This window comes from Podarcis vaucheri (assembly GCF_965113315.1).
Source record: "Podarcis vaucheri genome assembly, chromosome: 7".
NCBI classification, from domain to species: domain Eukaryota; kingdom Metazoa; phylum Chordata; class Lepidosauria; order Squamata; family Lacertidae; genus Podarcis; species Podarcis vaucheri.
The window spans coordinates 83,063,643-83,087,727 of NC_138765.1; the positions used below are offsets into that span (position 1 = coordinate 83,063,643).

The window sequence follows — 24,085 nt, forward strand, 5'->3', positions numbered from 1 at the left end:
AACCCCCTGCGATCCAGGAATGGAAGCTAACTTAGATCTGGTCATTTGGATGAATCTGCTCTGCATGGTAATAAAGCCGGAGGCAACCAGCAGAACCGGGAATTATTGTCAGGGACTTCTTTGCCCAGATTTTTTTTTTTAAGCGGCAACGCAGTTGGGCTGGGGGGGGGAGGGGAGAGCCAAATAAGTCGACCGTGCCTTCGTCAGCCAGGCGGACTACGGCTCCCATAGCTCCCAGTTGCCACCATCTGATGGGCACCGCTCTGGAGATTACGCGCGCCGGGAGGAGCGCACAGGGCGGGGGTGGGTGGTGCGGAGAGCTTTACTCCCGGGAAGGCGCGCAGGGCTGGGCCGGTGTCATCCGGCTCCTGACCAGCATGGAACCGGCTCCGTGTTCCTTACAGTCCTTTGGGGGCTTCCACGCCCGTGGAACAACCAACCAACCAAACGCATCTCGCCTTTTCCTTTCCAAGCTGCAGCGCTTACGAAAGGGGTGTGCGTGTTCCACGTGATTAACAGCATCAACAACTCATCATCTGCATAATATGCAAATGAAGGAAGTGGATCAGGGCACTTTGGCAAGGGATCTTGCTTTAATCCTTCCTTCCCCCCGCGTCTCCCTCCGTCTCCGCTTGCAAGGCGTCCGGAGGCCGGAGGGGCGCGTGGTGCCGCGGGCACGGACCTCTCGGGGTGCAGTCCAGAGACGAGGGAGACAGACGAGGGGTGTATGTGAAAGGGTGCCTACCCTAGCCACGCCCCTTCCTGTGGAATTTTTCTGGATCTGGAAGGGGGGGGAGGAGGGGAGAGATGCGCAACATATAAGCAGCAGCCGCAGCGTTGGAGCGCATCAGCAGCTCTCGGAGAGGGTGAAAGCGGCGTCGCCCCGGATTCGAGTTGGTGAGTGAGTGCGCGCCGGAGCTTCGACCCCTTTACTCAGAAGCTCAGTCGGTAAAGCAGGAGACGCTTAATCTCCGGCTCGTGCGTTCCAGCCCCACTTTGATTCCTTCGTGGCTGGGGGTTGGACTAGATGACCCTTGGGTCCCTTCCAACTCGACTAGGATTCTGTGTGCGTCCGAGAGGAGAACACACAGAATAGCTGTCAGACCCTTGTCCAGCTAGCTCAATATTGTCTGCACAGACTCTACACTGGCCGGCAGTAGCTGTCCAGGATTTCAGGCAGGAATCTGTCCCTCCCGTCTGGAGATGGCAGCGGGGGGTTGAACCCGGGACCTTCGGCAAGCAAGGCAGAAGCTCTGCCCCTGAGCTACGGCCCTTGCATAAATTCCGCCGGGAATCGTCTCCTGGGGATGGGCGCAAGGCAAGCGCGGTGACGCGTGGCTCCGTGCGCCCTGGGCACAGCGCTGGGCGCTTTTGGAAAGACGCGTCGTAGCTCCAGTCCTGGCCTGCTGGTTGGCGCACGTGGTGATACACACCCCCTGGATGCAACGGGGGAGGGAGGGACGGAGGCTGCCCCCGGAGAGTAGCAGCAGCGGCAGTCATCTGCCCGCACCCCTCCCTTAAGGAGTGCTATATCCGCGGGATATCCGCGCCACCTTAGCTGGGCATCGCTGTGAGAGGCCGCCGCCCACGCGCCTCCAAATCTCCTGGAGGAGGGAGAGAGTGAAGAAGTATGTTGTGGGCCCCCCCATCAGGAAAGGGGGAGTCAGAAAGGGCACTTTGCACCTGCTCAGAAGCGGTCTTCCTTCTATTGCGGAGGTCAGGACCCCTCTGCAACTCGGAAGAACCCCTTTTGTTAAGGGCGGTTGGGTGGGATCGCCAATTGAAGCCTCCAGCTGCAGAGGCAGTCTACCTTTCAGCGTCAGGTGCTGGGAGAGGATGGAGGGGGTGGGCTCTTGCTTTCTGGTGAGGGATTCCCATTGGACAACAGTGAAGATGCAGGATGCTCACGCTGATCAAATAGGGCTGCTTTGGTTTTCCTGTGCTTTGATACCCTGAGATGAAATTGGGAGCTGGGAGAGAGGCCTGTCTTTCTCTAAAAAGCCCACTAACAAACATCAGAAGAGCCTGGCTGCAGGATCAGGCCAGAACTGGGCCCTGCATCTTTCTCTCACAGCAGCCAGCCCCGATGCCTCTTCTGGGAAACCCAAAAGCAGGAGCTGAGTGCGAGAGCAAAACTCTCCCCACTTGCAAAACTCTCCCCACTTGGTATTATTCGGAGGCCACAAACAGGTAGGAGGAGCCTGGCCATTGTGGCTAGTGGCGTTTCCCCCCGTTGCCATGGCGATAGGGTGATGGTGCTGAGGAGAAGGACACCCTTAGGTGGGGGCAGAGTTTCTAATGGCTTAGGGTTGGAAGATTCAGGAAAGTCCTTCAGGCAGTGCATAGTTAAACTACGGAACTCCCTGCCACAGGAAACAGTGATGGCCACCAACTCAGATGGCTTTAAAAGAGGATTAGACAAGGAGAAGATGCCTCTACGCTGCCAAGTCGCAATGCTTCTGAATACCAGTTCCTGGAAAGGGGAGGGGAGTTCCAGCAGGAGGGGAGAGTTGGTCTTGTGTTCGAATCCTCCTGGCTGACTCCCCGTGGGGGCATCTGCTTGGCCCCTGTGGGAACAGGATTCTGGATCGGATGAGCCACTGGCCTGATCCACAAAGGCTCTTCTTATGTTCTTACATTCCCGGGATGGGCAGAAAAGAGGAACGGCTTAAGCCAACCCTCTTTCCTAATCGGAAAACAAGCCAGCGCTGCTTGCAGGAGGACTTTGGATGTTGGGACAAGAAGTTCAGAACAGCTTGTCCCTCCCTTTGCCGCCCACATTTCCTGAACCTGCCGCTTCCCTTTAGATCTTCCATTCTGGGACAGACGTTTGCACTCTGCAACCTCCAGACGGAGGCACACCCCATGAAATGAGCTGGGGTTTCGGAAACGCGATATGCGTATGGGAGAGGGTCACTGGGTCGGGAAGCATTTGGCGGGGGTGCTGAATGGCCTTGGCTCCTTGCCATCTCCTTGCACTCCATGGCCTCTGTCCCAGTGCCATGTGACTTCACACGCGTCAGCTGAGAAGACTTTGGTCCTGAGAAAGTGTGTGTGTTGTTCTCTCTCAAGAGGAACATATCTCTCAAGCACACACACACACACACCAGTCTGATAAAGGGTTTGAGAGATGCTTTTGCCTTCTCGAGGACGGGGTCTAAGACCCTGGGCTGGATCCAGTGGCGTAGCGTAGGTTGTCAGCACCCGGGGCAAAGCAACCTGTGGATTTGCACCCCCTAACCCTAAGCCCCAGATGTTGCGCCCGGTGCGGCCGGCCCCCCCTGCACCCCCCACGCTACGCTACTGGCTGGATCCGAATCAAGAGTACACCCACTGTGATTAACGGAGCCAGCTAACAGCAAACTGAACCTTTCGTGTCATTGACCCAGTCTGGTGCAATGCCCTGCCAACAGAGACCCAGCGGACGCCTTTTAAATGGATTTTCTATTCTGCCAGGATTATGCGGGCAATTAGGAATAAATCCAAACCGATAGATTTAAACAGGGCTATTTTTCTAGAAAAGGAGGTGCCAGAACTCTCCGTGAATGCCTCCCTTGTTCTCTTAGAATGTCAGTGGCACACCCCCTTGTGAACTGAGTTCCTGTTAGTTCCAGCTGAAAAATAGCCTTAATTTATTTATTATTTTATTTGTTTATTGAATTTTCCATACCGCCCTTCACCTGGAGGTCTCGGGGCGGTTCACAGAAAAGATCACAATATATAAAATCAAAATAAAAACAATAACCCAATAACAACCCCCCGCCCCCCCCCAAAAGAGCCACATTTTAGAAGGGTATCGCATCAGGTCGACCAAAGACCTGGTTAAAAAGGAACATCAAAAACACTCCTTTTCAACATTAAAAAGGAACATCAAGGAAGGAGATTATGACTAAACAGGAAGAACTTTCTGGCAGTAAGAGCCGTTCAATAGGGAAACCACCTCCCACGGGAAGTTGTGGACTCTCCTATAGGGTTTAGCTAGATGACCTACAAGCTCCCTTCCAATTCTACGATTCATAGAACAGAGTAGATTAGAATTGGACTAATCATTGACCTGCAACACTCAAGCCCAGCTTTTTTAGATTCCCCCTCCCTGGTTACAGCCGTGATTATTCTGCGTTGCCCTTTTTCTGAACTTCTCCAAATTGTGGGCGGTGAATCTCACTCATGGTTTAATAATATACACAAACCTTCCCTGGATATTTTATTCCCCCCCTGCTTGTTGCTTGGCTGAAGTTCGTCATCTGAAATCTAAGGCTGCATAGGTTTATAGCCACACACACAAAACCAATCTGGGAACTGTAGTTTATTCCCTGCAGAGCTACAGCTCCCAGCACCCTCTGCAAAAAGGAATTTGGCACCTGTAGTTTTTCCTTTTCAGAGTTACAATCTCCAGTACCTTTAACAAAAAGAATCATGCGGACTGTAGTATATTAGTTTCTGGGAGGTCTATTTTAAGTGTATGGTGTTCCCACTGCCTGAGAACCTAGCTAGTGACTCCCTGTAAATCTCTAAACATCCTTTCTCTTCTCTCCAGTTACAGAGTGCAGGGTCCTCTTGAAATCCAGCAAAGATGTGGATGCTGTCGCCCCCTTCTGGTGAGTCTCAAATATAGCTCAGTTTCCCGCTCACTCTTCCTGGGCTGCTTCTTACTCATGGATGGTTTTTGATGGGTGGAATATCCTTGCCCACCCCCACCCCCTGCTTGGGAACCAGAGAGGAAGGAAAATTCCAAATGTTATTTCAAAAAACGTAGTCTTGTGACTTGATTTGAATTGTTCTGGCAGCCCCTGTGCTGAGGAATGCTTCCCCACGGAGGCGCTTCTGACCCCTTTGTTGCACTGGGTCTTATGCTGAAGACTGCACCTCTTTACCCTGGCCTCGACACACGAAACACACGCACTGTATCAGAAGGCAGCCTGCAAACTGTTCTCAGCTGATTTCAGCGTTCGGGTTGCATCTTGATAGCTCAGTTGGTTAGAGCATGGAGCTGAGAACACCAAGGTTGTAGGCTCAATCCCTGTAAAGGGATCCTTTATGGCTAGATCAGAGCTCTCCAAACTTTTCATGTTGGTGACACACCTTTTAGCCAGGCAGCATTTTGCGACAGAGTAATTCAGCTTTGCAGGGACGCTAGTGGCGCTGTGGGTTAAACCACAGAGCCTAGGGCTTGCCGATCAGAAGGTCGGCGGTTCGAATCTCCGCGATGGGGTGAGCTCCCATTGCTCGGTCCCTGCTCTTGCCAACCTAGCAGTTCGAAAGCATGTCAAAGTGCAAGTAGATAAATAGGTACCGCTCTGGCAGGAAGGTAAACGGTGTTTCTGTGTGCTGCTCTGGTTCGCCAGAAGCGGCTTAGTCATGCTGGCCACATGACCCGGAAGCTGTACGCCGGCTCCCTCGGCCAATAAAGCGAGATGAGCGCCACAACCCCAGAGTCGGTCATGAGTGGACCTAACGGTCAGGGGTCCCTTTACTGTTACCTAGTTTGGTTTTGCTAGCAAAGTTAAACTAACCCCTTTCCAGCCCTGGGAGGAATGCGGGGTGCCTTTGTGCGACACACCTACACACTGCAGCTGACACACTAGTGGCGCTGTGGTCTAAATGACTGAGCCTCTTGGGCTTGCCCATCGGAAGGTTGGCTGTTCTAATCCCTGCGACGGGGTGAGCTCCCCTTGCTCTGTCCCATCTCCTGCCAACCTAGCAATTCAAAAGCACACCGGTGCAAGTAGATAAATAGGTACCGCTGTGGTGGGAAGGTAAACGGTGTTTCCGTGCGGTCTGGTTCCCGTCACGGTGTCCCGTTGCACCAGGAGCGGTTTAGTCCTGCTGGCCACATGACTCAGAAAGCTGTCTGTGCACAAACACCGGCTCCCTTGGCTTGAAAGTGAGATGAGCGCCGCAAACCCTTAGTCACTTTTGACTGGACTTAACCGTCCAGGGGTCCTTGACCTTTTAACTAATGTGTCACAACACACAGTTTGGAAAACTCTGGGCTAGATGATACCAGAAGCTTTTCTTTTGGGAATTTTAGGGACAGAACTACCTAAATTTATAGAAATTTATCTATGTATACTACTACAGCAGCAAGAATGCTACTTGCCCCAAAGTGGAAAGAAGCAGAAGTCTCAGTAAAGGAAGAATGGATACAAAAACTTATGGAATATGCAGAAATGGCAAAAGTTACCAGAAGAATAAGAAATCAAGATAGCAAACTTTTTATAAAAGAATAGAAATGGTTTATTGAATATTTACAGATAAAACACATAAAAACATTGGCAGGATTATTGTAATGACCTGCAGTTTTCTAAGAGTATTTATTTACAGCATATAATTAAATGAGCAAGTTAAATGAACTAAAGGCAGTCCTGTTTAGGGAAGCTTTTAATGTTTAATAGGTTATTGTATTTTAATATTCTGTTGGAAGCCGCCCAGAGTGGCTGGGGAAACCTAGCCAGATCGGCGGGGTATAAATAATAAATTATTATTATTATTATTTTATTATTATTATTTGGATATGCAGAAGGTATTAAAAACTAAATTTAAGGAATTGCAGAAAGAGGGGGAAGGAAGTCAGATTTTGAAATGTTAAATTGATTATAAAACTAATGAAATGTATAAATTTGAAAAGTATAAATAAAAAACTAAAAAAAGAGAGAGAAAGTGAAATCTCCAGGATATTAGGATATCCAATGGTAGCCCTACTCAGAGCAGACCCATTGAAATTAACAGACACAGCTGACTAAATATAAATATAAATCTATTTATGACTCCCAGGCTGAGGATCCACCATATGTCCTCAAAAAATCAGCACCCTTTAGAGGCCAGTATCAAAGGCCGGTGCCATCAGTTTGTTGTGAATACCATTTACAGCCAATTCGTTTTGGGTGTCTCCCACATTCCCAAGAAGGCAGAAGGGTCAAGTGGTTGCAGATATCTGTGAAACAACCGTTCCTCTCTGGTTCCTCTCCCTTCCGCTCTGTCCTTGGAGGTTTTCCACGGAGCTCTCTGATCCCAGGCACAACCCGTTCTTCTGAGCTTCGACAAATCGGAACTGACTTAATGATGATTATTTTCTACGACTCTTTCATTACTTCAACGGCCATCAGCCCCCTGTGCATAGTATAAGTACAGAAACCTGCCTCAAATGGCAGGAGTTGGGATCCAGTTTGCCGAGGAAAACTGGCTACGCTTATATATTTGTTGCTCAGAAAAATCCTAGAGCTCCGGCAGAATTCACGCCTGCTGTGATCCGGTTTGCCTGAGGTTGTGTGAATAATAATAATAATAATAATAGCATGTGGGTGGATTTTTGCTTTTTTGAGTTTGCTCCACTGTAGTTATAAATAAGCAGAATGGTGAAGCATTTGGGGGAAGGGGGCATTTGAACTGTGGTCCAAAACAGTAGGACATTGGGGAAGACTGGACTGCAAGGTTTAAAGGAAGGCAGGATGCTGTCTATGTTTGGGAGGTGGGGTGGCAACGGAATTTGGGGAGGGATCTTATGGCGAGGAAACAGGGATGGATACTAAGCGTTGCCAGACCTCCACGTCTGACCTGAAGCCTCCAGGGATGCCTAGCCCCCTCCAGGCGGCAGGTTCAGGGCTTGAAATCTCCAGGTGGGTGAGAGAGGCTTTTATATTATATTAAGAAGTCTGTTTATGTAGCCTGCAAGCTTCAGCCCAGCAGGAGCTGGCTACAAATTATAGCATAGATATTTGGGCAGGTGTGTGTGTGTGTGTGTGTCTGTATCTGTATCTGCCCATGTCCTCTCCCAATTAACCTCCATCTCTCGGGCCTGCCCCTGTGACATCACTGCCCTCCTCTGTCCCAATTAACCTCCGTCTCCAGGGGATGCCTCTCTCCTGTGATATCACCCGGGGATGTCCCTAGGTCTCAGGTTTGGGCCCTGAAATCGCAGGGTTTGGGATGCTGCTGATAACCCTAATTGTGACCATGAACTACACAAACGTCCTTCTGTCCATCTGGGCAATGCCAAAGGATTCCCCCACTTGCCTTGCGTATCTCGAGATTGGTCTTCAGATCATCCAGTGGCCGAGTCAGACTCACAAGTGGCATGATGCCACCTTAGACTGAGTCACAGCCTTGGCCCATCTAGGCTAGTATTGTCCACACACTGACTGGCAAAAGGCTCTCCGGCAGTTTCAGGCTGGAGATGCTGCTGGGGAACGGAAGCTGGGATCTTCTGCATGAGAAGCAGATGCTCTACCACTGAGCCAGGGCCTGAGTCCCAAACAGAGGGAAAGGAAAGGGCTGTATCCCAGTTGCAGATCACCTGCTTGGAATGCAGAATGTCTCCGGTGCAGTCCTCAGCAGCATCTGCAAGGAGGTCTGGGAGTGTCCCCCTGCCTGCCTCAAAATGTGTGGACTCTATATTTACGGAGCACTGCACAGTAGCACCCTCTACATAAAGCCCAGGTGTTGCTGGACTACAAATCCCATCTGCCTGGCCAGTTGTCAGGGATGATGGGAGTTGTAGTGCACCAATGCCTGCTCAAGACCTTGAAGCTCTGCCAGTCGATACCTGGGAAAGCCAGCTGGTTGTAAATGCAACAGAGACCAGGCCAGCCCTTGCAAACTATTATGGGATGGGCATTATGAGAAGCGGGTATGTTGTAACACTGATGTCCTTCCCAGCACCCTCTCCTTTGGTATCTGCCACCTTCTGCATCCGCTGCCACCCATGAACTGCCTACAAGGACTGCTCCATATTTGCAGCCAAGTACCAGAAGCAGCAGGGACGCGGGTGGCGCTGTGGGTAAAACCTCAACGCCTAGGACTTGCCGATCGTATGGTCGGCGGTTCGAATCCCCGCGGCGGGGTGCGCTCCCGTCGTTCGGTCCCAGCGCCTGCCAACCTAGCAGTTCGAAAGCACCCCCGGCTGCAAGTAGATAAATAGGGACCGCTTTATAGCGGGAAGGTAACCGGCGTTCCGTGTGCTGCGCTGGCTCACCAGATACAGCTTGTCATGCTGGCCACGTGACCCGGAAGTGTCTGCGGACAGCGCTGGCTCCTGGCCTATAGAGTGAGATGAGCGCACAACCCTAGAGTCTGGCAAGACTTGCCCGTACGGGCAGGGGTACCTTTACCTTTTTACCAGAAGCAGCGAAGTCCCCCCCCCAAGGCCCTCACTGGTCCGCTTTCCACCCAAATTCAAGAGCAGCTTTCTGTTCCTTTTGCCAAAAATGTTCAGCCAGCATTAAGTCTGTGGAGAGATGGGGGGAATCCAGACTTACGGGTATGACACAAACAGGGTTTATTAATTGCCTGTTGCATTGTTATCCAGTGAAACCGGGGCTGGGGACATTGCAAATGGGTATGTCTTCAACCTGCCAACCTTTGAGTTTTATCTGCAGCTGATAAATCTCTGTGTGGAACTGACATCTCTTAACTGCGAAGGCACAAAGTCCTCTGGTTTCAGGTAAAATACCTGTGGCCTGCCTTATTGTTTGGGGGCAAGGCACAGATATTTGGGGACACCGACTCTCTCCCAGTGATGGTGTGAAAACAGTCGCTGTTATCCGTCCCTGGCTGGAGCGGTGGACTCAGTAATTCTCTCCAAGTTCACAATGCAAGTACTTGCAAGTTCTGAAGTGAGGAAAGTGTGCTTGAAAATGTTTTCAGCTGTGTGATGTAAACACAGTGGTACCTTGGTTCTCAAACTTAATCCGTTCCGGAAGTCCGTTCCAAAACCAAAGTGTTCCAAAACCAAGGCACGCTTTCCCATAGAAAGTAATGCAAAATGGATTAATCCGTTCCAGACTTTTAAAAACAACCCCTAAAACAGCCATTTAACATGAATTTTACCATCTAACGAGACCATGGATCCATAAAATGAAAGCAATAATCAATATACTGTACTATAAAAGAAATAAGACAGTATTGTAGATGATAAAAATGAAAAATATTTTTTTTCTTACCTGCACTGATGATAGTCATTGTTTGGATGGGGGTTTTTTATCCATTTCCGCAGTCAATCAATCAATCAGTAGCTGAACTGGGTTCCACACAGTCACAAAAACAAATGCACCAAAAAAGCCTCAAAAAATAAATAGCAAAAACAGAAGCGCCAAACTTAATCTATTCCGGAAGTCCGTTTGACTTCTGAAATGTTTGAAAACCAAGGCGCAGCTTCTGATTGGTGCAGGAGCCCCAGAAACAATAGCCGACAGCCACATCGGATGTTTGGCTTTCCAAAAACGTTCGTAAACCGGAACACTTACTTCCGGGTTTTCGGCATTTGGGAACCAAGGCATTTGAGAGCTAAAGTACCACTGTATAGAAATCAGTCCCTTCGGTGGGAGCACCAATCTAGTTACTGCTGGGTAGTGCTCTCAAGTGAGGAAGAGTATGCTCGATCTAAAGTCCGTCACTAAAAAACCACCCTCATTTTGGATGGCGGGCTCTATACCGATCAATCACTGTTATTCAAGAGTCTGAACTGTTGGTTTTAGAAGAAAGGAAGGGGAGAAAGAATGAGGTGGTTGTTAACTTAAGCACACACACACAATTGCTGCCCCAACAATCAGTTCATATCTTGAATGAGCAAAATACATTTCTGGGTTTTTTGCATTGGGTAGAGTTTGGAGTTGGGACGCGGGTGGCGCTGTGGGTTAAACCACAGAGCCTAGGACTTGCCAATCAGAAGGTCGGCGGTTTGAATCCCCGCGACGGGGTGAGCTCCCATTGCTCGGTCCCTGCTCCTGCCAACCTAGCAGTTCGGAAGCACATCAAAGTGCAAGTAGATAAATAGGTACCGCTCTGGCGGGAAGGTAAACGGCGTTTCCGTGCACTGCTCTGGTTCGCCAGAAGCGGCTTAGTCATGCTGGCCACATGACGTGGAAGCTGTACACCGGCTCCCTCGGCCAATAAAGCGAGACGAGCGCCGCAACTCCAGAGTCGGCCATGACTGGACCTAATGGTCAGGAGTCCCTTTACCTTTACATAGAGTTCGGAGAGGGGCATCTTTTCAGGGGTTGGACTAGATGCCCACTGTTTTTCCTTCCAACCCTACCATTCCATGATTCTGATGGGTGCTTTTTGATCATGGCGGTTTGGTGGGTGCCTAGAGGTGGCAGAGGGATGGGCTCAAGCAGTTGTGTGTGTGCCTGTGTGTGTGTGTGTGTGTGTGTGTGTGTGTGTGTGTGTGTGAACCCAGGTTTCACATTCCTGGGTGATTTTTTTAAAATTTATTTTTTTCGGGGTTGCTCTGATCTGCTGTTTTCTTTCAGATGAAGAATCTCGCGAACTTTCCGGGATTTGGAAACGCAACAAGGGCAGGGTGCAAAACATGCTAGTAGGACATGTCCATTCTCACACTTTCTCAAGAGTAGACCTTTCCCCCTTGGGGTTATGATAAACTATAATCTATTTTTAGTGTTAGCGAGTAGGGCTGTTAGTTTGCTGTTGTTGTTTTTTATGAATTGTGAGCGGGGCTGGTCTTTATGTTTAAAATTGGGTGGGGGAAGAATGAGAAGAGAAGCATCACTAAGCACAAGATGCTTTTGGGATCGTCACAGTGCTGGGAGACAAAAGCTAACGGGAGGGGCTGAGCTATACCTTTGCATGTGGGCTGCTGTTCGCTTCCTTCTGTGCTGATACCTCATCTTCTGCAAAACCTAAAACGCCTCTTACTGTGTTTGGTATAAATCCAGCTTGGTATCATTTGGGGTGCGGGGATCCCACTTCCAGATTTTGCCTGCATGGTTTTGCAGTTCTGCAAAGCACCTTGCCACTGCGGGCTTTTAAAGGCTTCCCTGGGTTGGGTTGGGAGGCAGTAGATGCACCCAGGAAGCAAGATTCACTGGCACGATGTTTGCTAACCAGGGTTAAGGCTGAAGACTCACCTGGCCCAGCAGTTAGGGAGGGGAGGTATACCCTAAAGCTGTACAAAGTTCTTGGCAGGCTGTACTTATGGGTTCCCCCACCCCAAAATCATGGAGGGGAAAACACAACTTAATGCATGCCCAATCTCACAGGGGTGGCATGGAGGTGATGCAAGCATGGAGGGAGGTTGAGCATGCCTTAACAGTGCATGTTAACCTACGGAACTCCTTCCCACATGAACCAACGATTGGCCCAACATAGAGGGCTTTAAAAATATTAGACAAACTGCATGTGGGGAGAGGGCTCTGGTGCTCAGATTTTACTTACCCACTGTCCTGATCCAGCACTCTTCTCATGCACTAATGGGAGCCAACACCAGGGGGTGCTGCTGGGATCATCCACCACCCTCCAAATGGGGCCAGTGTTTTGGAGGCTGCACAGTGGCAGGAGCCAAACACCCGTTGACTTTTCCTCCTTCTGCTGCCTTTTGGGGCTTACGGAAAATCTCCCTTTCAAACTGAGAACAAAGCATTAACTTTAAAGTCCAGGTAGATCTCGATCTCTCTCTTGCAATTTTGCAAATTGTAGGGTGATGATGTTGATATATTTATAACCTGTCCATTCAGCTGGGTTTCCCCAGCCACTCTGGGCCGCTCCCAACAGATAAAACAGAATAAAACATCAAACATTAAAAACCTCCCAGTACAGGACTGCCTTCAGATGTCTTTTAAAATGTCAGGTAGTTGTTTATTTCCCTGACATCTGACAGGAGGGCGTTCCACAGGGCGGGAGCACCACCGAGAAGCATAGCTGTCAAACTTGTTCCTTTTTTTAAGGGAAATTCCCTTATTCCAAATAGGATTCCTCACAAGAAAAGGGAAAAGTTGACAGCTATGCGGAGAAGGCCCTCTGCCTGGTTCCCTGTAACCTCACTTCTCACAGGGAGGAACCGCCAGAAGGCCCTTGGAGATGGACCTCAGTGTCCGGGCTGGACGATGGGGGTGGAGACGCTCCTTCAGGTATACTGGACCAAGGCCGTTTAGGGCTTTAAAGGTCAACACCAACACTTTGAATTATGCCTGGAAACATACTGAGAGCCAATGTGGGTTTATGTGGTCTCAGCGGCCGCTCCCAGTCACCAATCTAGCTGCTGCATTCTGGATTAGTTGTATTTTCCAAGTCACCTTCAAAGGTAGCCCCGCATAGAGTGCATTGCAGTAGTCCAAGCAGGAGATAACCAGATCATGCACCACTCTGGCCAGACAGTCTGCGGGCAGGTAGGGTCTCAGCCTGCGTACCAGATGGAGCTGGTAGACAGCTGCCCTGGACACAGAATTGACCTTCACCTCCATGGACAGCTGAGAGTCCAAAATGACTCCCAGGCTGCGCACCTAGTCCTTCAGGGGGCACAGTTACCCCATTCAGGACCAGGGAGTTCTCCACCCCCGCCCACCCCCTGTCCCCCCAAAACAGTACTTCTGTCTTGTCAGGTTTCAACCTCAATCTGTTAGCCGCCATCCATCCTCCAGTCACCTCCAGGCACTCACACAAGTAGGTCTGGCTCTCTCTTCCCAAAAAGCATAAATTCTGGAGTGGTGATCTGCCTGGTCACCCCTCCACTCAGCTCCCATTGGCCACTTCCCAACATTCCCCTTAAGGGATTGGCGGAGGGCAGATGGGATGGAACTTTAATGCACCTGATTTTAATGCCTGCCCCTCTTTGGGGATGTATGCTCAGCACACAGGGGACATCCCTCCCAGGATCTCCCCCTTTCTTACTCACTGCTTCCTCTGCCGCCTTCCAGGTATATTCCAACACACCAAGAAGCTGTTTCTGAGCGATCAGGCCGGACGGGTGCAGGCTCTGGAGTTCCTGCGCCAGAATGTCGCCAACTCCATCTCTATGGCCAACCTGGTGATGGGCCTCTCGTCTGTCCTTTGCAGTCTGAATGGGTAAGCCAGACCCTGGGCTTTTCCTCCAACATTTCTCCTGTGAAACTAGGGGTGTCTATTCTACGGGTGGCGCTGTGGGTTAAACCACAGAGCCTAGGGCTTGCCGATCAGAAGGTTGGCAGTTTGAATCCCCGCGACGGGGTGAGCTCCCGTTGCTTGGTCCCAGCTTCTGCCAACCTAGCAGTTCGAAAGCACGTCAAAGTGCAAGTAGATAAATAGGTACCACTCTGGCGGGAAGGTAAACGGCGTTTCCGTGCGCTGCTCTGGTTCGCCAGAAGCGGCTTAGTCATACTGGCCACGTGACCCGGAAGCTGTCTGCGGACAAACGCCGACTCCCTCGGCCAGTAAAGTGAGATGAGTGCCGCAACCCCAGAGTCGTCTGCGACTGGACCTAACGGTCAGGGGTACCTTTTCCTTTAACTATTCTACAACAACAACAATAGCCCACCCATCTGACTGTGTTGCCCCAGCCACTCTGGGAGGCTTCTGTTGTAAAAAAAAAAAAAAAACCCTGCTCCTTTTCCTATCCAAGAGCCCAAGGCATTGAACATTTAAAAACTTCCCTATACAGGGCTGGCTTCAGATATCTTCTAAAGGTTTTATAGTTAGTTATCTCCTTGGCTCAGGGGCTGGGAGGGAGGGGCATAACTCCATACCCTCTAACATTTTCCCGATTTAAATAGGCAAAAGCGGGACATTCCAGGATCAAATCAGAAACCAGGATGGTTTCTGTCAATCCGGGACTGTCCCTTGGAAAATAGGGACATTTGAGGGACTGCCTTCAACCACACAGGGTCATGTGTCACGGCGCAGGAGGAGGGCCATGGTCGAAGACAGTTTGATAGGCCCTGATCCCCTCCTCATGCGCTTGACCGCTCCTTCACTCGCTTGGCGGCTTTGGGAACATTGAGGCCGCTCAGCAGGGCAGCCGTGGCAATGCGTAACAGGACTCTCCCGTCTCTTCCCCCACCAGGCAATATAATTATGCATGCTGGCTGGTCCTGATCGGATTTTTGCTTGACCTTGCGGACGGCGCCGTTGCCAGGCAGCTGAACGCTTGTTCCGCGCTGGGTAAGTACCTCCTTGCGAAAGCCTCCACGCTCCGGCCTTGGACCTGCGTTGCTTAGCAAGCTCACAAGCGCTCATCCGGAAGATCTCATCTGATCAGATAGTTAGGCAGGATGGCATTTGCTCGCACAAGATGTGCCAAAAAGAGGATTATAGAAAAAAATTTCCAAGGAGGAAAAAACTAGCAATGGCTGCTCTCCACCAGCGATAAATGAGACAGGCACTCTCCCTGCTAAGTTTTGGGTGCCAGGTCAAAACAAGCCTCATTGCAGAAAGCTTTTGAATGTCTCCACTGGGACTGTTACAGGTGCCACACATCACTCGTTCCGTAAGATATCCATCTTCTACTTTGGAACTCCCTTCCTCTTGACCTCAGGCAGGCTTAAAACATTTATGTTTAGCCAAGCATACCCAGACATTTAGGGACACGGGTGGCGCTGTGGGTTAAACCACAGAGTCTAGGACTTGCCGATCAGAAGGTCAATGTTTCGAATCCCCGTGACAGGATGAGCTCCCGTTGCTCGGTCCCTGCTCCTGCCTACCCAGCAGTTCAAAGTGCAAGTAGATAAATAGGTACCGCTCTGGTGGGAAGGTAAACGGCGTTTCCGTGTGCTGCTCTGGTTCGCCAGAAGCGGCTGAGTCCTACTGGCCACTTGACCCGGAAGCTGTAAGCCGGCTCCCTCGACCTATAGAGCGAGATGAGCGCTGCAACCCCAGAGTTGGCCATGACTGGACCTAATGGTCAGGGGTCCCTTTACCTTTACCTTTTACCTAGACATTTAGAAAGCTGGGGTGTCTTTGAATCTGGCTTTTAGCTTATCAGTTATTGCAATTATTTTTTGAACCATTCACACTGTTGGGTTTTTGGGGTTTTTTATACTGATCGTGTCATCGTTTTATTCTTCTTGCAAAGTGCTTTGAGATTACGCTTTGTTTGTACAATCAAGTGGTATGTAACTTTTATGAAATAAGTACGTTTCTGATGTTTCAAGCTCTGTTTTAAATCTTGTATATTGTATGTTTTAGAGTTTTAGGGATTATTATTATTATTTACTGTAAGCCGCTTTGAGGCACAGAATGGAAAACACAAATTCCTTAAAGAAATAAATACGCTGCCCTCTGTCGAAGTGGGGAGACAGCCATCACTTTCAGGCCCGATCGGTTTCCCCTTCCGATACTGTGCTCTTTATTTTGGGCTGGTGTCTTTATGCATTTTCTAGATATATAACTGTATTTTTTAATTATTCTGGTACCCCTTCCTGGGACTCTTTTTGGAAGGTGGTGGGGCCACCAATATTTCTTTATTGTTATTCATTACATTTACATCCCAGCTTCTCCTCCAGTGAGCCCAAGATGGAGCACACAGCTCTCCCCATTTTATCCTCCCAACAACCTTGCGATGTGGGTTAGTCTGAGGCACAGGAACTGGCCCCTCAGTGACATTTATGGCTGCATGGGGGATTTTGAACCCTGGTCCACCCAGGTCCTAATCCAGCAGCCTAACCACCATGTCACACCGGCTCTCGTTGTTATGTACTGAAGTTCTCACCCCGGGCCAGCAGGGGGATACTGTAGATAGTTTTCACTCAGGTCCGCATATGCAAATAAGGAATTGAAAGTGATGTTCAGTGATTGGATAGTTACAGAAAGTTGTTACTGTTGCTTTGTAGTTGAGCTCTATATAAGCAGGCTGGCTGAACCCTTCAGTTCAGTTCTGTTCTGGCCTGTGAGTAAACAAGAGCTGTTTGAAGAATCGCTGTGTCGCCTGATATGTTCACCCATGACTTAACACTCGTAATAAATTAAACCTTCGCGTTTGATGCCCTCCAGGGGGCCATAATGGAGAAACGTCACTACGTATTTCGGCCTCTACAGAGTGCCCATCTTGTCTCCTGCCCATGGCTAACTAGCACCTGTCTTTGACATTCTGTAGGTGCCAAGCTGGACGATTTTGCTGATTTCACTTCATTTGGGCTGGCCACCGCCCTTCTCCTGCAAGCCCACGGGATCCTTGACGGCCTTCTGGTGATCGTGTACGTCTTGGCTGTGTTCACGCGCCTGTGTTTCTTCTCTAGCGGTGAGTCCACAGCTGTGGCAATAACACAGCCCCGTTAAGTTTGGCTGCAGGGTCATATTCGCTAGTTTCACATATTCAAGTAGTTTAAATTGCCACTCCTCTTTTGATGGGATTTTATATTCTTTTCCCCCCTTGGCAATCAGCATCCTCGCTGTTGTTGCGTACAAAAAATATATATTCATTTTCTCTCTAGGAATGTCTGGTGCCATAATACCTAAGAGGAAGGCTTCGGGCTTTTTGATAAACTTCATTTGAAACAGTTTTTTTAATTCATTATATATAAGTTCCCAAAAGCTCTTTATTTTTTTGCAACCCCACCACATGTGGTACATTGTTCCCTCTTAACTCTCTACACCTCCAGCATAAATTTGAGTTGGTTTTGTACATTTTGGCCAATTTGCTAGGAGTGATCTACCATCCAAATAGCATCTTCATAAAGTTTTCTTTTACAGTAAAACAAGCCGTAAATTTCAGTTCCCTTCTCCATAAATTTTCCCATTCCGCCATCTGTATCCAGGGTTTGATGAGGCTCTAAGCTACTGAAGGTAATGGGACTCCAGCTGTCCTTTGTCAACAACAAATTTTCACTGTTTTTGTGTTGAATATATGCTATATGGTAATTTATGGACCTAATAGGTATCTAAAGCCATTTTATTTGGTTTTTATCTTATATTTTGGATATGTACATCCATATTTTTTTTCCTTTAGTTTTTTGGGGGACTCCCAAGAGAGTGGGGCCCTAAGCTATAATTTGTTAAGCTTATATGTAAATCTGGCACTGGTTATATCCAAAGTCTTTTGCCCACTGCACCATAACCGATTTTACTTCTTCTTTTATTTCCCGTCTAACAATAATAGCCTGTACATTCTGGAAAGTAATTTGTCTTTCTTTTTTAATAGACCTTTCTCTTAATTCTGATAGTTCCGTCACAAAACCAATTTTTTTATCTACCTTAAAGATGTCGTTCAATTGGTGGTATTGTAACCAATCTTGATTTTTGTCCTCTGCACATTAGTTTCATGTTTCTGCTTTGGCGCATCCACACGAACAGTTCGCTCCGAGTCAACTCACCACCTCCCTTTCCTCTCGTCTCCCTAGGGATGCCGTTCATGTACCGGGGGCTGCCCTGCCCGTACGGAGCATCTGTCCTGGCCGCCACCTACCTCCTGACAGGAGGCAACCTGCTGGTGATGCGTATCATCGCCATGGTGATGATCCTCTTCATGGTGGACCAGGGCTTCTACCCTCACGACAAGGTGCTGGAATCTCAGCCTTGGAAGAAGGCCGTCTTCGCAGGAGGTGAGTGCAGAGCAGCGGGCCCCTTCAGCTCAAATAATGATACCCTCATGCTGTAATCTCTCTCTCTCGCTATCCATCTGTCTAAAGATAATAAACCTTTCTAAGATGGGTTCGTGCAGAAACATTGTCATCAGGCCACAGCAAAATGTTACCTTGGTTCCTGCATTGCAGGGTTTTGGGCTGGATGACTCTACAATTCTGCAATTCCATGAGTCAGTTCAGCCTGAAAATTATGGAGAACCTGCAATCCTTATGCAGTCAAACATCGGTTGTCGAACAAAATCCGTTCCGGAAGCCCCTTTGGCTTCCAAAATGTTTGACAACCAAGGCGTGACTTCCGATTGGTTGCAAGAGCTTCCCGCACTCAAACGGAAGCCGTGTCAGACGTTCGGCTTCCGAAAAACATTCAAAAACCAGATCATTTACTTCTGGGTTTTTGAGGCGAAACGATTCAAAACGGAGCCGTTCAGGAACAGAGGTTTGACTGTAGAAATGATTTTTCCCTGCTTCTAGATTAACTTGCATGCTGGTAGCCTGGAAAGCCTTTGTCCAACGATCGTGGACAAACTGGTGTTTCTTTGGTTATTTTAAATCATGTATGGCTTCAGTCTACATGCTTATTGTCGAAAGTCCTGGTGGGGAACCGTTGGCGGCAAATAGTCTAAAAAAACTGTATCAGAATAAATGAAATTTTAAAAGCAAACATGCATTTTTTGTTTTTGCGGAAACAGAATTTCACGCTGAAAATCTTTCGTTGCTTGGGGTTAGGCTAGATGAGCCCTGGAAGTCCCTTCCAACTTTACAATTCTGAAATCTCTCTCTCTCTCTGGCATTGCAGGGATCTTGATGGTGATGTTCTCTGCCACCTACTTCGCCTCGCTCTACTACCTGCTTTGGTCGTCATCGTATATCTTCTTCCCAACTGCTCTGTGGAGCCACAGAGTCTAACCTTGCTTGCGTGGTGTCATGCGTGGACGGACAGCGGCTTTTGCACCTTGCTGTGGGGCAATTGCCCAGTGGGGCCACCCCCTCCAGGACCCTAAATGCCTACCTAGCATTAATATCCACACATCGCTTAAAACCTTCCTAGAAACATTTCCACTGTCCTGATTAGGAACAGAACAACTGCGAGATCTCTGCCGTGGGGGTGGGATTTCTGCCCTGCGAAGGCTGGGCGTCTGGGGAACACAGTGAGTGATCTGGCTAACACTCCCAAGCCCCACTTTTGGTGTACATACGGATATACAGAGTCTTTACATATGTATATAGAAAAAGATTTACAATGAGTCCAGCTTTTGTAGATTTCTATTTTTTTAGTCCACAATTTTACTCGCTGGTGGTTTTTAAAGAACTTGGCCTCCAAATCTCGTCACCAGCTAACTTTTTCGACTAATCCAAGGATAGGTCCCTGCAGCCTCGCCAGAAAGTCTTATTTAAAGAGAGCATCTGGGTTTTCAGCGTACAAACTAGCTGGATTTGAAACCTTAAGTTGAGAGGGGTGGTGAAACACCGCAGGGTCACTGCTTGTGGGGTGAAAGCTGGCCCATGGGGGAAGGGGTGGTGATACCTCTCTTTACTTCCTGAAAGGCTTGGTGGTCAAAAATAAATTGAACCCATCAAATTACCTGTATGGATCCTAGATTTGCCTTTCTAAGATTGGGTGTATCAAATATTTCTGCCAGGGAGCACCGTCAATGTTTTTGTTTTATTGATTATATTACTGAAATATTTGGAAAACTTATTTCCTGCCCCCATCCCCCAGGGGATAATAATGGAAAGGGAGATGATTTGTGTTACTGGAAATGTACATTTGAAACAAGTTCTTTTGTTTTGGCATTTTTTTAAAAAATAAACTTTTAAAAACACAGTTTTTGCTATCTGGCATTGTGTGAAAAGGGGTTTCTTTTGCGGTGGGGTGGAGCTGCAAGGGGAATGGAAGGTTTGGGGTGGGGAGAGACCCCCATATGGAGTAGTCTCCCAGAGAAGAGGCACCAGTTACATCAAGTGGGAAAAATGAAACTAGCTTGCTCCTGGAACCAATGATGATAATTATTCTGGGTGGCTCCCAACAGAATATTAAAAAGACGATAAAATATCAAACATTAAAAACTTTACCTAAACAGGGCTGCTTTCAGATGTGTTCTAAAAGCCAGATAGTTGTTTATTTCCTTGACATCTGATGGGAGAGCGTTCTACAAGGTGGGTGCCACTACCAAGAAGGCCCTCGGTACCAAAAGATCTCGTATGGATTTAACAATCTGTCTCTGGAGCTGGTCTGAATAGACAGATAAAAAGGGAAAGCCAGAATGCGTGCGACAATTCGTAACAGCAGCATTCAGAGCACGGGTAATTTGAGTGGTACAAAGGATGTTCAAAAAAGAATGACGGGATTGGTCAGCAGCCCTGGATGGGGTGGAGGAAGAACTAAAGGAGCAGGATGGCTGGAAGATTTTCAGCTACGTACCGTATTTTTCGCTCCATAAGCCACACCTAGTTTTTAGAGGAAAACAAGAAAAAAAATATTCTGATTGTGGGTATATGATTTTTGAGGTTCTTGCTGTGGCCACAGACATGATATGCGATTTGACCCCTCCGCTCCAGCCTCGTTTATTGCTAGCGTCCCTTATCTCGCTCCCAATCGCTTGCCGATCAGCGGCTTTGTTTCAACACCCACTTCCCTCTTTCAAAAAAAAAAGAAAAAGAGCACAATCTGCTTTTCGCCCCTGGGCAATTCAGCTCCAGGGACTACGCATTCGCTCCCTAAGATGCACAGACATTTCCCCTTACTTTTTAGGAAGAAAAAAGTGTCTTATGGAGTGAAAAATACGGTAAGTATTTATCATTACAAAAGACTGGCCAGGCTCCCCAGGTAATCCTGGAGCGAGCAGGGATAAGAATGACATAATGCCCCACTTTGCTTATTGGAAGTTCCACCTGCTCTGGATTCTTCCTAATGAAGAGTCCTGCTTGCGGACTTCCTGCAAGCATCTTGGTGGTCACTGCAAGAATGGGGTGCTGGACCAGAGCAACTGGCCTGATCCAGCAGGGCTCTCCTTATGTCATACTGTAAGGCTGTGGTTATTGGCAATGGAAGGCTGCTGCTTCTATTGAGACCACATGACTCTTCTGAAAGCCTTAACACACTATGTTTGCTATGTACCGTAACCTACAGCTGCTGTGGACTCCACCTCCCATCAGCCCCAACATCTTACGAATTGTGCTGGGATTTGCAGTCAAAAGCAGCCAGAAGACATCAGCTTGGTGAAGGCTGAAATATGCTATCACAGAGAGAGCGAAGCATTTATTTGTTTTTTTTTTTTGAAAAAACACAACTTTATTTCTCAAACCAAAGTAATAAATAGGATTTTCTTAAAAACAAACAAACAAACAGGTTTTCAAGGGAGAACTCCACTCAAGGAAGGTTTGGCAGGGGAATGCTCCAGTAAGGCAGTGTCAGCTATGTGTCATCGGAAGCAGAGCTTGGCTGTTCCTCCCTGCTCCTGGGTGTTCAGTTCTGCCTGGCCGCTGCCTGCAGCCAGGGGTGGGAAAGTGCTGGTCTTCTGAGCGGCCCATCTGGAGCGCGGCTCCCGTCCTCAGTCGCTGGATGCCTGCATTTGCTTGCAGAAGGCGTCAAACTGCTGCTGCTCCAGCTCAGTCATCACCCTGTTGAGGGCGTAGATCTGCAGGCCCAACAAGGACAGCTCTACGGTTTAAATACGTAAGACTCTGGGCAGTAGATTAATAGATACAAACGATTTTAAAGCACAGCCAAGCTTCCTACCGCAAATGCCCTCGCTACTTATTGAACTCCCTGCCACAAGAGACTCCTGCTTAATTCAGGGGTCCACAAACTTTCTTTAGGGGTGGGGGGAAGGAGCAGCCGGCCAAAGCTGTTTCCCAGGGTGAGGCTGCCGTTGCGTGTTGACAGCTTCTAGAAGCCACAAGTGAGAGCTGAGTGCAGAGCGGGGACCAAAGATGCTCAAAGTACCCCAGAAGGAGCACGACATGTCCACAGAGTGGATAAAAATCAATGATTTTAAAAAAATCAGATGTTTTTGATTGAAATTGGATTTTTAAAATAAAATGCTTTTGGAGGAAAAATCTTTCTAAAGATTGTTTTCTTTTTAGGTTACATTATAGTCCAAAGGCTAATCAGGAAATAAGGATTTGTTTTAAGTTGTTTTTTTTAAAAAAAAAAGTTTAACCACATCAGTTAACAAACATGGATACATATGCTATAATGTTATTGCTTCAGTTAAATACATTGTTTAAATTGTTTTTAAGGCAGTGATTCTTTTTCTCCTTCCAATAAAGTACAGCAGAAAAGTTGTCCAAATATAAGGTTAACTTATTAAACCTCACAATAATTTCATAATTATCTGTCTATGCATATCTAATAGTATAATCAAATCAGTAATTTTTGATATAACAGTAAAAACGGCTCTAAAAATTTATTCTAAAAATGAAATATTCATCTGATTGTAAATACTGTATTAAGATTGTACCAGCAATAATAAGTCTTTCTGTAAAAAAAAAAATTATATAAAGTCTTACTGACTAGTGATTTAAATCGATTTGATTTAAATCAAATCCACCCTGCCCCTCCCCTAAAGCCCCATACAAGCCGATAATAATCATCATTAACAACAACAATAATAATAGTTGGTCTTTTAATTGGTCTCTAACTAACTGAACAATTTTATTTTTATTTAATTATTTCGACTGCGTCAGACCAACACGGCTACCTACCTGAAACAGTAATAGTGGCAGGGAGTTCCCCGGGTCAACTGCCGCCCTTCAATGATGCCGACCAGGCGGAATTTCCGCCAGTCTGCTCCCTGCCACGTCTCGCGAGAGCAGCGCTGACCCGATAACACCGTACGCACCTTATTAGCACAGCCACACCCCTATCTTGCCTTCAAGAAGGCGCCCCCTCCCCTCCCCGTCACTCATGTCTCGCGAGAGCAGCGCAAGCCCGAGAAGACCGGCCGGCCCCAATTAGCATGGCCCCGCCCACCTCGGCCCGTTGCCGTTGCTTGAGCTCCTGCTGGGCCGCGCGCTGCTTGGCCTTCTCCAGGCGGCTGCTGGGACCGTCCTTGCCCTTGGGAGGCGTCCCCTGCTGCGGCTGCGGGATGGGAGGCGGCGGCAGTTTCTCGCGGCGGGCCCCGCCGGGCTCCATTTTCTTCCTCCTCCCGCGAATGAAGATGGCGGCCGAGGTAGGGACGGCGCATGCGTCGGGGGCGGAGCGTAGTGGGGGCGGGGCAAGAAGCGCACCTTCGCACGGGATTGGGGAGGTAGCCTCTCTACCCACCCACTCCTCGTCTCTATGATGCGGCGCTCATACTTGAGGACTCTACGCATGCGCGAGGACGGGTGCTGCGGTGATATCAGAGATAGGAATAGGAAGAGTTACACATTCCATGAGTTTGGAACGGGCGCTTCCGGGCTCGCTTTGGATAAAAGCATTCTTAAATATCTCACGTTTAGAGGTGAGATATCTCCATGGAGAAATCCTTGATTTTAGCCTAGTTGTGCCAAAAGAAAAAGGGATGCCGTTGCCGATATTCGGTTGGCCTTCACTAGTGGCCATGCCTTTAATGTGATAGGTCCTGCTCCGCGGAACTCCCTGCGACTAGACCTTTGGCAGGAACCGTCCCTCTTAAGAACTGTATTCGTGGACTCCTCTGCAGAGATTGGAGTAGCCGCTAGTTTAACAATGCACTGCCTGAGAGGAGGGTTTAATCTCCGGGTCGTGCATTGCAGAGGGTCAGACTAGATGATCCTTCTGGTCCCTTCCAACCATACAAATCTATGATCTGTGATCTACTTGTGTTCCTTTTGCA

General features: G+C 48.4%; 2 protein-coding genes across 7 annotated transcripts; one reads left to right on the forward strand and one right to left on the reverse strand.

The window, feature by feature from the left end:
- Nucleotides 1-681: 681 nt before the first annotated feature.
- TMEM269 (transmembrane protein 269) lies at nt 682-20,109 on the forward strand. Of its 6 annotated transcripts, XM_082230535.1 has the most exons (8): nt 801-897; nt 4,538-4,598; nt 11,250-11,314; nt 13,650-13,797; nt 14,771-14,868; nt 16,799-16,942; nt 18,042-18,242; nt 19,081-20,109. In XM_082230535.1, the coding sequence occupies exons 4-8, from the start codon at nt 13,748-13,750 to the stop codon at nt 19,188-19,190; spliced, it is 603 nt and encodes a 200-aa protein (XP_082086661.1). In that variant the 5' UTR covers nt 801-897; nt 4,538-4,598; nt 11,250-11,314; nt 13,650-13,747; the 3' UTR covers nt 19,191-20,109. The 6 variants fall into 6 exon arrangements, with proteins under 6 accessions (XP_082086659.1, XP_082086661.1, XP_082086660.1 ...); XM_082230533.1 differs by lacking the exon at nt 11,250-11,314 and having other exon boundaries at nt 682-897; XM_082230534.1 differs by lacking the exons at nt 801-897; nt 11,250-11,314 and adding an exon at nt 925-948.
- Nucleotides 20,110-21,616: 1,507 nt separating this feature from the next.
- SVBP (small vasohibin binding protein) lies at nt 21,617-23,447 on the reverse strand. Its single transcript, XM_082230727.1, has 2 exons — nt 23,260-23,447; nt 21,617-21,922 (listed from the first exon to the last, which is right to left on the reverse strand). The coding sequence occupies exons 1-2, from the start codon at nt 23,419-23,421 to the stop codon at nt 21,836-21,838; spliced, it is 249 nt and encodes an 82-aa protein (XP_082086853.1). The 5' UTR covers nt 23,422-23,447; the 3' UTR covers nt 21,617-21,835.
- Nucleotides 23,448-24,085: the final 638 nt, after the last annotated feature.